Source organism: Hemicordylus capensis, chromosome 13 (assembly GCF_027244095.1).
Source record: "Hemicordylus capensis ecotype Gifberg chromosome 13, rHemCap1.1.pri, whole genome shotgun sequence".
In the NCBI taxonomy this organism is placed as follows: Eukaryota; Metazoa; Chordata; class Lepidosauria; order Squamata; family Cordylidae; genus Hemicordylus; species Hemicordylus capensis.
The window spans coordinates 10,796,474-10,809,440 of NC_069669.1; the positions used below are offsets into that span (position 1 = coordinate 10,796,474).

The 12,967-nt window shown below is 46.5% G+C and overlaps 1 protein-coding gene across 1 annotated transcript in view; it reads left to right on the forward strand.

Annotated features, from left to right (window-relative positions):
* Nucleotides 1-856: 856 nt before the first annotated feature.
* The window catches only part of WDR90 (WD repeat domain 90), a 63,964-nt gene continuing 51,853 nt past the window's right edge, over nt 857-12,967 (forward strand). Inside the window, exons 1-10 of the mRNA XM_053276957.1 lie at nt 857-1,220; nt 2,514-2,605; nt 3,417-3,593; nt 4,264-4,402; nt 6,053-6,223; nt 6,855-6,978; nt 7,810-7,874; nt 9,552-9,661; nt 9,866-10,078; nt 12,130-12,192. Coding sequence (XP_053132932.1) covers nt 1,211-1,220; nt 2,514-2,605; nt 3,417-3,593; nt 4,264-4,402; nt 6,053-6,223; nt 6,855-6,978; nt 7,810-7,874; nt 9,552-9,661; nt 9,866-10,078; nt 12,130-12,192 — 1,164 coding nt within the window. The 5' untranslated portion in view covers nt 857-1,210. The remainder of the gene's footprint in view (nt 1,221-2,513; nt 2,606-3,416; nt 3,594-4,263; nt 4,403-6,052; nt 6,224-6,854; nt 6,979-7,809; nt 7,875-9,551; nt 9,662-9,865; nt 10,079-12,129; nt 12,193-12,967) is intronic.

Consider the following 12,967-nt stretch of genomic DNA (forward strand, 5'->3'; position numbering starts at 1 on the left):
GTTTCTGAATGTAATGTGACTTGAAGTGTGTGTCTTGCTGAAAGGTTAAGAACAGGAGAGCAGCTGCTGCATTAGAAGCAGAATGCTGGGCTCTTTTTCTCTAACGATGGTGGGGCAGCCAGTCTTCCTGGAAACCCACCAGCACAGTCTGAAGGTGACAGTCCTCCAGCACTCTCCTCAGGCCTCTGGAAGCGCCATGGAGGCAGCTGGCCGCAGACCTACTTTCCATGAGTTTTGCTAATCACTTTTGAAAGAGAAGTTTGTGGCTCTCACCCCATCTGGTGGCAGCATTTTGCAGAACAGGAGTAGGTAAGCTTGGTTCTTTAGGTGGTGTTGAACACCACCTCCACCTACAGCCCAGTAAACTGGCTGGGGATGATGGGAGTTGTAGTTCAACAACAGCTGGAGAACCAAGGTGGCTTACCCCTGTTTTGGAAGTCAATTATAACTTGGGAAAATCAATGCTAGTCAGCATTCTAGTACTGATGCCTCATGGTCCATTATGTCATGGGAACATAGGAAGCTGCCATATTCTGAGTCAGACCATTGGTCTATCTAGCTCAGTATTGTCTTCACAGACTGGTAGCAGCTTCTCCAGGGTTGCAGGCAGGAATCTCTCTCAGCCCTATTCAATAAAAAAAATCTTGTCCTATTAAAAGACATAATAATCTTGTCCTATCTTGGAGAAGACTTAGAAGAAGCGAAGGAGCTCTGTTAAAGGGGACGCTTGGTCCGTTCTTTATTGAGCCCCTCCTAGGAAACTGAACCCCAGCAATAATCAGTTCCGCGGCGGTGCTGCAAAGAAACAACTGGAAATGCAAATCGGGCCCTAAATTTAACTTCAATGAAATCTCCAGCGGTCGTTGCAGGAGGACTACAACTCCCAGCACGCCCCAGCCGCAAATTAGCGGAGCTGAGAATGCTGGGTGCTGTAATCCAACCGCGGCCAGAGGGAGCCTCCGGTGGGCCACGATGGGCCGATAGAGAGCCTCTGTCCGCCCAGAGCGGCATCCAAAGTGGGCACCGGAAGTTGCGTCATTCTGTTCCTTTTCCTTCGCTCCATGGCCCGCGGCTGCTGCGCTAGAGAGGCCCTTTCGTCTCTTCCTCTCGGCCCTTCCTTCCTTTCTCTGTGTGGCGACTCTATGGTGGTGGGAGGCTGGGCGGGCTCTTCAAGGGCAGAAGCGCGAAGGGAGAGCTCAGCCGGTCGATCATGGCTAAAGGTAGGTACTTCTCCAGCAGGGCTGGCTCCACTCTTCTAATTTGCTTTTCTTCCCATATGTTCATTGTTATTTTCTGGCTGGGGGCCTGCGCATTTTACAGCTGCCCAACAGGCAGGTATTCAACAGGTGTAGCCTCTCCTGTTTTTCTCTTTCTCACTATCCCTGGGTGTGTGCGTGTATATATATATGCATGCATGCATGCATGGAGAATAAGCTTCCCCGTGCTATGTTCAGAGGCTGCTTCTTTAGCCCAAACAAGAATGTTTCCTATCTCTCTGGATACCACCTGTTGGATTTCTGCCCATTTAAGCATGTGTGACAGCCCTGCTGCAGGGAACAGCAGCGATCTGCTTAGCAGTGGCATGACTGGCAGATTTCCAATGGATGTAGCTTCCCCTATCCCTTAGAAATGCAAGGAGGCATCATCTACTGGGTTCCTACCTGCCATGCAGCTATTTATTCCACAGGAGACCTGCTAGGAACTGCAATGATTCATTTGACAATTGCATGAACCCAGCAGGTATTGCTTTCCCCCATCTCTAAAAAGTAAAAATATAGTGTTTTGGGTTTCTGTTTGTTATGGAGCCTTGCTAGGAACAAGAATGACTCATTTGATAATGGCACAATAGGTACAAATCCAACCAGTGTAGCTTCTCCTGCTACCTGTAGCATACGAAGTTCGACACCTGGCATCTCTAGTTGCAGGATGAGGTTGTAGGTGCTAATAAAGAGACATGTTGGATTGTTGCCTGTCCTGTATTTGTTAGGAGCCTTGCTAAGGAGCAATAAGTATTCTGACAAGGCTCCTATGCATTTGATTGACAGATAGAAATCCAACAAGCCAGGTTTACCCCACTGTCCTTGGAAGAAAGCTTTATCTGTTTATTACTTACCTATTATGTACCTGTTTAAGTTGCTAGAGAGACAGCTTTAAGGATTCTTCCATTATGTATAGCAGCATTTGTATATTTTGTCTATCACCATTTGAGAAATGCAAATACAAGAGCAAATTGGTGGTTTGCTTTTACTTATTTCCGTCAATTGGTTTGTGGGATAAACACTGGATAATTTGAAATGTATTTTTTCAAAATCTATAGCAAAAGAAATTAAGGGACATTTTGCCATCCTGTTATATAGCACCCTAATTCAAATTCTGGTCATATTTCTTACTCCTTGGCCGGTGACTTTGAAATCTCAGCATTCACTTCGACTCTGAAGTCAGAGCTAGCATCTTACAAAGCTGGAGTTACATTGATGGCGGTTTGTGGCTTAACTGACGTGTTTTCTCTGCAGTGTGGCAGCATCCGTACCTAAACATCTTCAAGCATTTTAAAGTGGAGGAATGGAAAAGATCCACCAAAGATGGAGACGTGACAACCTTTATGGTAGGGCCAAAGCTTCTTTCATAGAACACTTGAAGGCTCTTGATGTTTCTTAGGAGGCCTGGGCTTAGTCTCTCAGCTGATCACCTGTAGTGAGAGAAAACAGCCCGCAGGTGGCCAGGTGCAGCCCCATCAGCTGCATATGAGCTCTTTGAAGCTCTGGCACTTGAGGGGAGAGAGGAAACGGTCACAACCTATCCTGCTCTCTGGTTCATTCCCTAGCTGAGAGTTGATTCCTCTGTGATTGTCTTGCTCTTGGTCTATTTCATTTCCAACCTAGGGGGAGGAGAGCGGGTCTGGTGATAGCAAGCATGAATTGTCGCCTTTGTTAAGCCGGGTCCACCCTGGTTTGTATTTGAATGGGTGTGAGCACTGTAAGGTATTCTCCTTAGGGGATGGGGCCGTTCTGGGAAGCACAAAAGGTTCCAAGTTCTCTTCCTGGCAGCATCTCCAAGATAGGGTTGAGAGAGATTCCTGCCTTCAACCTTGGAGGAGCTGCTGCCAGTCTGGGTAGACAAGACTGAGCGAGATGGACCAATGGTCTGACTCAGTATATGGCAGCTTCCTATATGGAATCATTCACGCTCAAACACATATGTGTATAGAGACAACTGAATATAAGTTCAACACAATGTCTGAATAGGGCTTGTATGAAGTGCCATACAGACTCCACAGAGCTGAGATCTGTTCCACAGCTTGGAGACAGAGCCCTGGACTCCTCATACACCTGGTCTTTACACCAGAAGAGATTTGGGTCTCTTCTTTCCTCTGGGGGACGAAAAGCACTTTGATTCTGTTTCTCCTTTCTCCCCAGGACAAGACTCTGAGAGGAACCGTGTATCGTATCAGTGGCTCGGTTCCTGCCAGTAACTACCTCCAGCTTCCCAAGACCAGCACACAGTCATTGGGCCTCACTGGTCGCTACCTGTACATCCTCTTCAAGCCCATGCCAACCAAATACTTTGTGGTGCACCTGGACGTTGCCACGGAGGTGGGTGTGAGTTTCTTTCTCAACTATTGGTGGCCAGTGGCATGGGTGCCTGAGCAAGAGGGGGGTGTCTGGAGCTTTAAGGCGACACCACTCTCTGATGGCTTGATCACAGAGTGCTTGCTTTGCACACAAAAAGTCCTGGGTTCAGTCCCCAGCACCTTCAGTCAGTCAAAAGGAGTTTGGATTTCATAGCTTGAGAGAGGCCTCTGCCATACAGAAGAGGCAGTGTTGGGTTCAGGGTTCCCAAATTATTTTAACAACAATAACAATTTATATGCTGCTTTTCAACAAAAGTTTCCAAAGCGGTTAACATAGAGGAATAATAAATACTTATTTATTTACCACTGCGTTCGTCAGGGGAGGCCCGTTAGTGGCTACCTCCAAGTCGTTTGGTGGCCACTCAGGGACGGGCCTTCTCAGTTGTCGCTCCGGGACTTTGGAAAGCGCATCCCACTGACATAAGACTCTCCCCATCTCTAGCGGTTTTTTAAAAGATCTTTCAAGACTCATCTTCTTAACCAGGCCTTTTAGCTTTTGTAATTTTAAATATTGTCGTCCAACAACATCTGGGGGCCCAAGGTTAAGAAACTCTGCTATATAGGGTGTTTGCAGTGAAAGAGCTGTCGCTTGTGAGCATGTCTCTATTGAATCTGCAAGTCTTCATTTCCAGGACAGCCAGGTGGTCCGCATCTCCTTCTCCAACCTCTTTAAAGAGTTCAAGTCGACAGCTACCTGGCTGCAGTTCCCATTTATCTGTGGGGCTGCCAAAGGGTCGGTCCACGAGAGCACAGCCAAGGCTTCCAAGCGAGGTAAGGTGCGGATGAAGATCGGCTAAAACTGTCCCGGGGTTGGTTGCTCACTCACTAAGCCCCGCGTGCCTTCTGATCTGCTCCGCAGGACCCATGCGGCTCTTGAAGGTCCCTGAGAGATCAGGCTGTGAGTCGATCTTGCCCAGGGAGCAGAACTCTTGAGAAACAGAACTCTTGAGAAACAGAACAGGAAGCAGAACTCTTGAGCTTTGTTTACTAGCAAATATTCATACTTGGCGTCTACAACAACAGACACGACAACAAATATTTATATAACACTTTTCAACCCAGGTTTCCAAAGCGAAACTTACATTCAGATAGAGAAATAATAAATAAAGATGGCTCCCTGTCCCCAAAGGGTTTATCACCATCGAGGGGAAAAGAAACTTAAGATAGACACTAGCAACGGTCACTGGAGGGGTGCTGTGCTGGGGGTGGATAGGGCCAGTTGCTCTCCCCCTGCTAAATAAAGAGGATAACCACTTTTTAAAAGATGCCTCTTTGCCCGGTTAGCAGGGCAAAGAGGCATCTAAAAGAGCATTTGAGCTCCCTTCCTGTACGTCATCCTAACAATCTCTCTCTATATAATACACTCAGGTCGTGCGTGGCAAGCCCTGCCCCCGCGGCAGCCGCGACCAATGGAAATGGGGGCGGGACTTTCACATACAACGGGGCAGGCCCATGCAAGGCGCTTTCGCCACCGTCTCCTCTGCCAGCGCCCTCTCGTTGCCCATCCTTTCCGCTGCCATGGGGCAACGACAGGGCGCTGGCAGAGGAGATGGTGGTGAAAGCTTCTTCCATGCGGGGGGGGGGTGGGGAGGTGGGGCAGGGGTCCGAGGGCGAGTGGAGGGGATGAGGAAAGGCCAAGCGGCGAGGGAGGGAGGCCGAGCAAAGTCTCGGGGTTGTGGGGGGAGGCCGAGTGGGATGTGTGGGTTCAGCTTGTTCTTATAATTAGTCAAAAATCACCAGGAGCTTTCTCCTCACCCCCCCAAATGGTACTGACGACCCCAGCCTGGCTCATGGATTATATGGTCCTGTAATGCAGATTGTCTGATTGTCTCCTTTGCCATGTAGATAAGGGACTGAAGTGGAGAACTTAACGGGTTTCCTAAGGCCAGCTAGGAAAGTGGTGGCTGAGTTGACGTTAGAATTGGGATCTTCCTCGTAATCGAGACTCGTAGCCGGTGCCCTGGTTAGAAATATGTAAAGGGAGGGAGGAGAGCTGGTCTTGTGGTAGCAAGCATGAATTGCCCCGCTTGCTAAGCAGGGTCCAACCTGGTTTGCATTTGGATGGGAGACTACATGTGTGAGCTCTGTAAGATATTCCCCTCCTTAGGGGATGGAGCTGCTCTGGGAAGAGCATCTGCTTGCTTGTATGCAGAAGGTTCCTAGTTCCCTCCCTGGCATCTCCAGACAGGGCGGAGACAGACTCCTGCCTGCAGCCTTGGAGAAGCTGCTGCCAGTTTGTGTAGACAATGCTGAGCTAGATGGACCAATGGTCTGACTCAGTATAAGGCAGCTTCCTATGTTCCTATGAAAATAAGAGGTGGGATGGATGATGGTGGCCGTTCCACATGTAAGATTTGGGATTTAGTGTGTGATGCATCGGTATCAAGTTTGGGATGTGTTTGGTGTGTTTCTGACCCTCAGATCTGGTGGGCCTGGCTCCCACTAACGTGCGCTGGACTTGCCTGGTGCTGGACCTCCGTTACATTCTCTCCCTCTACTTGAACAGAAGCTACAGCCATCTGAAGAGTGTCAAGCTCTGTTCCAACTTGCTGGTGAAAAACCTGTTCACTAGCGATTTGCTTTTTGACCCAGGTGAGAGCTAAGGAAGGCGTGTGCAAAGATCACTGTCTTTATGGTTGCTTAAAGCCATGCCAGTCTGTTTCCAAGTACAATTCAAGGTGCTGATTTATTACCTCTAAAACCCAAAGGATTTGAGTCCTGGGTGTTCTAAGGGCCTCCTGTTCCCAGGTGAATGACAAGATCTGCCAGGAGGATTTTGCTCCATATGCCAGTGCCCACTGAAGCTCATTTGTCATGCAGGGCCTTCTTGGTGATTGCCCCAGACCAGGCCTTAAATTTTTATTTATAATTTTTTTTTAATCTACAGGCCAGCCCCAAAACTTAGGAACTAGACAATGGACTCTTGACAAAATTACCAGACTTGGGTCCCAAGTTCCCTCCCTGGCAGCATCTCCAAGATCGGGTTGGGAGAAACTCCTGCCTGCAACCTTGGAGAAGCCGCTGCCAGTCTGGGTAGACAGTACTGAGCTAGTTAGACCAAGTGTTTGACTCGGTAGAAGGCAGCTTCCTGTGCTCCTATATTTTGCTTTTGTTTCTAAAGCGAGTGCTATTTCCACAGAAGCGGAGACGCAGAAACTTGTAGCAATGGCTGCAGTTCTGCTGGGGAGGCTTTTGTTACCTTCATGCCTCTCTCTATGTCTAGGCCTGAACTACTTTGAGGCCCAGCGTTCCAAAGTGGCGTTACGTGGCATCTCCCCCATGCCACGAGAAATGGCGTTTCCCGTGCCGAAAGGCGAGGAGTGGCACGATCTCTACGATTACATTAGGTATGCTTTCTAAATTCTGCATAGAATTCCAGTGGTCTTTGTTTTTCTCTTACTAGCAGGTTCTTTCTGAGTTCTTTGATATTAGAAATCAGGAGGTCAGCTTAAATGCAGAGTCCTCTTTCTTTGGGGTCAATAAGGGTATGACCTGTATTTGACGTCTATTTTTTAAGGGGCTCCACTTAAATTCAGAGTTGTCTTGTATTTGCGTAAATAGGTAGTACAGCATCTGCCTGAAGTACTATCATATTTACTTGAATCGAAGACAACTCTGAATTTAAAGGAAAAGTGTGCCATCAAGTCGGTTTCAACTCCTGGAGATGACAGAGCCCTGTGGTTGTCTTTGGTAGAATACAGGAGGGGTTGACCATTGCCTCCTCCTGCACAGTATGAGACGATGCCTTTCAGCATCTTCCTCTATCGCTGCTGCCCGATATAGGAGTTTCCCATAGTCTGGGAAACATACCAGCAGGGATTCGAACTGGCAACCTCTGGCTTGCTAGTCAAGTCATTTCCCCGCTGTGCCATTAGGTGGCTCTAAATTTAAGATGACCCCCCTTAAAAAGTAGAGGTTAATTGCAGGCTACACCTGCATTTCCTCAAAAGGAACAGGACTCTGAATTTAAGACGACCTCCTGATTTCTAGTATTGAAAAACTTGGGGGAAACCTCGTCTTGGATTCAGGTAAATACAGTACACGGTGTTCTTGCTCTCTGATCTACTGTTCTATCACATCCTGCATTACATTGCTACCGTGTTATATTACATTGGGTCAAAGACCACCGTAAAGGATTTACTTACTTTAATTACTTGTTCTCTGAACTTCTTGCTCAGGTTTCCTTCAGATGGAACTAAGATGCCGTTTGATTCTATTCAAAAAGGCGCTTTGGATACTGCAGGTAGGCAAATGATGCTTTGAACTGGAGGTTAGCTCCTGGCAACAATTACCCCCTCCAGCAGCTGTTTCCCCCTAAAGTGCCTATTTGCTACCAATACCTGCTGTGCAAGGAGTGGGGGAGATCTTTTTTTTTTTTTTGCTGTGAAAATAACAGGAAAGGAAAGAACAAGCCCTGCTTCTTTGTGTGCTGTAGTTCTGACTCCTCCATGACCGACGGGGCAGTTAATTTCCAGGGATCTTGATTGTCCTCGCTTCTCTCTCTCTCTCTCTCTTTTAGGCTGCTCTCAAGGCAGTGGGTAAAAGGGGAAATTCTCAGACTGGTGGGAAGGGACCTCTTAATGTTAACACTGTTTGTTTTATTTTTTATTTTATTTAAAATATTTCTATACTGCCCCAAACTTGTGTCTCTGGGTCTCCTTTTTTCGAATCTCCTCCCACTTTTATGGGAGGAGAGCTGGTCTTGTGGAAGCAAGCACAAATTTTCCTCTTTGCTAAGCAGGGTCTGCCTTGGTTTGCATTTGAATGGGAGAGTACATGTGTGAGAACTGTAAGATATTCCCCTTTGGGGATGGGGATGCTCTGGGAAGAGCACCTGCATGCTTGCAGGCAGAAGGTTCCAGGTTCCCTCCCTGGCAACATCTCCAAGATAGGGCTGAGAGAGACTCCTGCTGCAAGCTTGGAGAAGGCGCTGCCTGTCTGGGTAGACAATACTGAGCTGGATGGACCAAGAGTCAGATTCAGTATAAGGCAGCTTCCGATGTTCCTATGAATCGAAATGCGTTTGGCGAGAATCAACTTTATGGCATACCCTATAAAGATAAAGGCTCTACAAGTTAATTGGAGTATACAGCCACATGTTGCAATTATGAAGAGTCTTTATTAAAATCATTGATTATATACCATGAATAATAATATTGGATTATGTACTTTGGGTAATCACTGAGCATATTTTTTTCTGATTGAGATTTTTAGGTCATTATATTACTATTAATAAATAGATTGCATGTTTTGTATACTGTACCTTTGATCTTCTTTTATGCACATAGGCTTTGTTTAGATCAGATACACACCCTGTTATCTGTCAGTTTTGGCACTATTAATAATTCAGCATCTTGTACAATTCTGCGGTACTGCAGAAATCTTCTGCAGTGCTTCTGAGAGTCACTAGTGTAGCATATTTTCCCGAATAGAAGACGACTCTGTATTTAAAAGAAAATCCCATAAAAAAGAGAAGTTAAGTACAGGCTATACTTGCATTTACCCCAAAGGAAGAGGACTTTGAGTTTAAGATGATCCCCACTTTCTAACATCAAAGAACCTGGAAAGGACCTAGTCTTGGATACAGGTAAGTACAGAAAATAGGAAGCTGCCATATACTGAGTCAGACCCTAGGTCCAACTTGCTCAGTATTGTCTACACAGAGTGGCAGCGGCTTCTCCAAGGTTGAAGGCAGGAATCTCTCTCAGCCCTATCTTGGAGAAGCCAGGAGAAGCCAGGGAGGGAACTTGAAACCTTCTGCTGATAGACTGAGCCAAAATTCCTTCACCTCTGATTATCCTAATCGTGGCAAAATGTGCTTGCTGTGGACCCGAGAATGATTGATCATCATTCTCCTCAATGGATACAGTTTCTCCTGGAGTTCTTCCAATGTCTGAATGTCTTTTCCTCCGCCTTCCAGGTGCTCTGGTACAAGACGATCCTGTTGCCCAGATTCCAAAGGAAGTCACCCTGAGCAAGCCAGTTCGGGACAGAGTGTCTCTCATCCAACAAATTACCAGCCCCAAGGAGGTGAGTAGGCCTTGGTTGCTACTTTTCCACCCAGGACCATGTGAATTCCAAAACTCAGCAAGCAGCTGGAGAGCTTTGGTTGCTCTCTAGGAAGCCATTTATGGGAGTTGCTCTGGACCACTCTCTGAATCGATCCTCCTTGGTATGCAGAAGCCTTTTGCCCTGCTCTGCTGCTGCTGCTGCTGATAATTCTCTTCCTCTCAGGTTCCTCGCCAGTCTCTGCTTCTGACAAAGACCATTCCCAGGGTTCACCTGACGACCTCCGAACCTCTATCAAGGGTGCATCCCGAGGACCAGACCTGTTGGAGGGAAGACCTGCAAGATGGAGACGATTCCGGTGATGACGGGGGCATTCATGTTTACGCCCACAAAAATGGGGATGTCACTGTCCACACGGTCCGGGTTGATTCTGATCAGGTGAGCAACAGCGTTGGGTGCCATAGCAATGCCAGGACTTTTTCATATACGGGGACCGCTGTTCTAACAAATCTACAGCTTGCTTTCACTTTTGATTGGAACGGGGCCGTCAGATGGGGAAAGCTCGTATGCTGGTTCCCAAGGGCGTTATAAAAGTGTGGCCATCTTTCTTGTTTCCTAGGGAAATGCTACCATATTTATTCAGATAGAAGGCAACTCTGAATGCAAGTCAATGCCTTAAAAGATAAAGGCTCATAACAGGTTTTACTTGCCTTTATTCAAAAGAAAGAGGAATCTGAATCTAAGATTCCCCCCCGCTTTTTTTTAATAGGAAAGAATTGGGGGATACCTCCTCTTAGATTTGGGTAAATATGGTATCTGCCATTATTTTATTTATTTGTTTGATATATTTTTATACTGCCCCCAACTTGCATCTCTGGGTGGTTAAAGATGGCATTAAAAGATGGCTACTGCCGCTCTAGGAATTATGGTGGCTTCCTTTGAGAGCCTGTGTTACAGCTGATGAAAGCTTTCAGTGCAGTTACAGGGAAAATAGATTGGAGAAGTGATCTGGGATACTGAGCCCACCTTTTCTCCCTGGGCATGTTCTCTCAGCAGAAGGCACTTTCATAGGAACATAGGAAGCTGCCAGATACGGAGTCAGACCATTGGTCTATCTAGCTCAGTATTGTCTTCATAGACTGGCAGCGGCTTCTCCAAGATTGCAGGCAGGAATCTCTCTCAGCCCTATCTTGGAGATGCTGCCAGGGAGAGAACTTGGAACCTTCTGCTCTTCCCAGAGCGGCTCCATCCCCTGAGGGGAATATCTTACAGTGCTGCTCACACATCAAGTCTCCCCTTCATATGCAACCAGGGTGGACCCTGCTTAGCTAAGGGGACAAATCATGCTTGCTGCCATAAGGCCAGCTCTCCTCTCCGCTATAGAAACAAAAGTATCCCTGGCGAATCTCTTAGAGAAATATCAGTGTTTTCCTTAGTTGACATGAACGCACCTCTGATGCCTCTAAAAATTAGGGCTCTCCACAAGGACTATACACATGACGGTTTAGCCACAGTAGCTCCTCCTCCATCAGCAAATGTTCCTCTAGAAGTGATTTGGCCATCAAAATGGCAGGCCCTGAGAAGAAGCTGCCCTTTTGCATACTGTAAAGTGGTGAAGCCTTGTGGTATATGGTTCAGACTGGCTCTTTGCCACGAGCAGGGAGTTAAAATCAGTTCTAATGATCATGCGTATGTGGCAGAGGATTGAGGATTCATTGATTTGTGTTAGCTACCTATTTGGGATTGGGCTAAATTCAAGATGCTGGTTCTCCCCCAGGCCAAAAATCTTCTTTAAAGGTACCTAAAGGAATGTGCCTCCCTAACAGGCTTGTTCATGTACTGCAGTCATATTTGATGGTCCTGCGTTGGGTACCCCGGTCTGTTTGAGGTTCAGCACACGTACAGCAGAAGTAGGGGCTTTTGGGTGGTGATGCCAGTTACATGAAAACGAATATTTTCGTCTGGGAGCCAGACAGCCTTCTCTTAAGCTGCATTTATTCACCCAAGCTTTTTTTTTTTAAACTAGAATTGTGATTTTAAACTGGTTTAACGTTTCAATGTCTGTTTTGATCTGTTTTGTTTGTTGTAAACCACCCAGAGATGTGAATACGACAAATATTTTTATATTTTCAACAAAAGTTATCAAAACAGTTTACATAGATATCGATATAAATAAATAAGTGGAAGAAATAAATCAATTTGGGGCAGTGTGCCAATATAACAAATAAATAAGATTTGTAAACAGGTGGCTCTTCTGTTTAGCTTCTTGCTTTATTTCTGCAGGCTGTTTGTTTTGTGGGTGGCTTGTATGGGTGACTGTGGATCTTTGTATTGTTTTTTTTTTTTTACGGCTTGCTTTAATGATGATTGTTTGTTTGTGAGCTGCTCTGGGTTGCTAAGAGAAAAAGGGGTTAGAAGTTTTAAGAAGTCTCTTTCCCCAAACTGCGTTGAACTCGTCTGACATCTTCATGCATTCTCTGTGTCTCTAGAATGTATACCCAGAAGTGACGGGAGCAAATGTGATCTCCACCAAGAAATCGGCTCGCTGCACGGTGAGAAAACAGATCTTGCTCTTCTACTTTTAAACAGAAATCTCATTGTCTTGTCTTCATACTTCCTGGAAGAGATTATCTGAGCTCATAGACGTGCCTACACCAAGGCCTCCTGGGGCTCTCCGAACTGGCTCTTTGAGCCTCTGAAAGTCAATGCTGCCCTACACTCTTCTCTGCTGCCTTCAGTGGCTTCTGGATCTCCTTCCCTGGCTACGAGCTGTGGATATTATTATTTGTTGTTTACACAGTCAGACAGGTGTTATTGACTGGTTTGTTTTATCCAGACATCGAGTCCTTCCCAAGGACCTGGGATGGCTGAATTTTATTGTCAATGTTGTTGCTACTGCTGTTGTTGTTGTTAATTCGATTTCTATACCACTCTTCCAAAAATGGCTCAGGGCAGTTTACACAGAGAAATAATAAGTAAACAAGATGGATCCCTGTCCCCAAAGGGCTCACAATCTAAAAAGAAACATAAGACAGACACCAGCAACAGCCCCTGGAGGTCCTGTGCTGGGGCTGGATATGGCCAGTTGCTCTCCCCCTGCTAAATAAAGAGAATCACAACATCAAAAGGTGCCTCTTTGCCCAGTTAGCAGGGGACTCCTTCCTTGATATGTGGGGCGGATGTTGCTCCCATGGAGGCAGCAAGTCAAAGGAGGACCTGATCCATTCCACAATTCAGCTGGATAACACTGTTTTAGGATTAATTTAAACAAGGGGCATTCATAGTTCATAGCTTCTTGAGCTTGAACACAGAGGCTCGCTCCCTGGC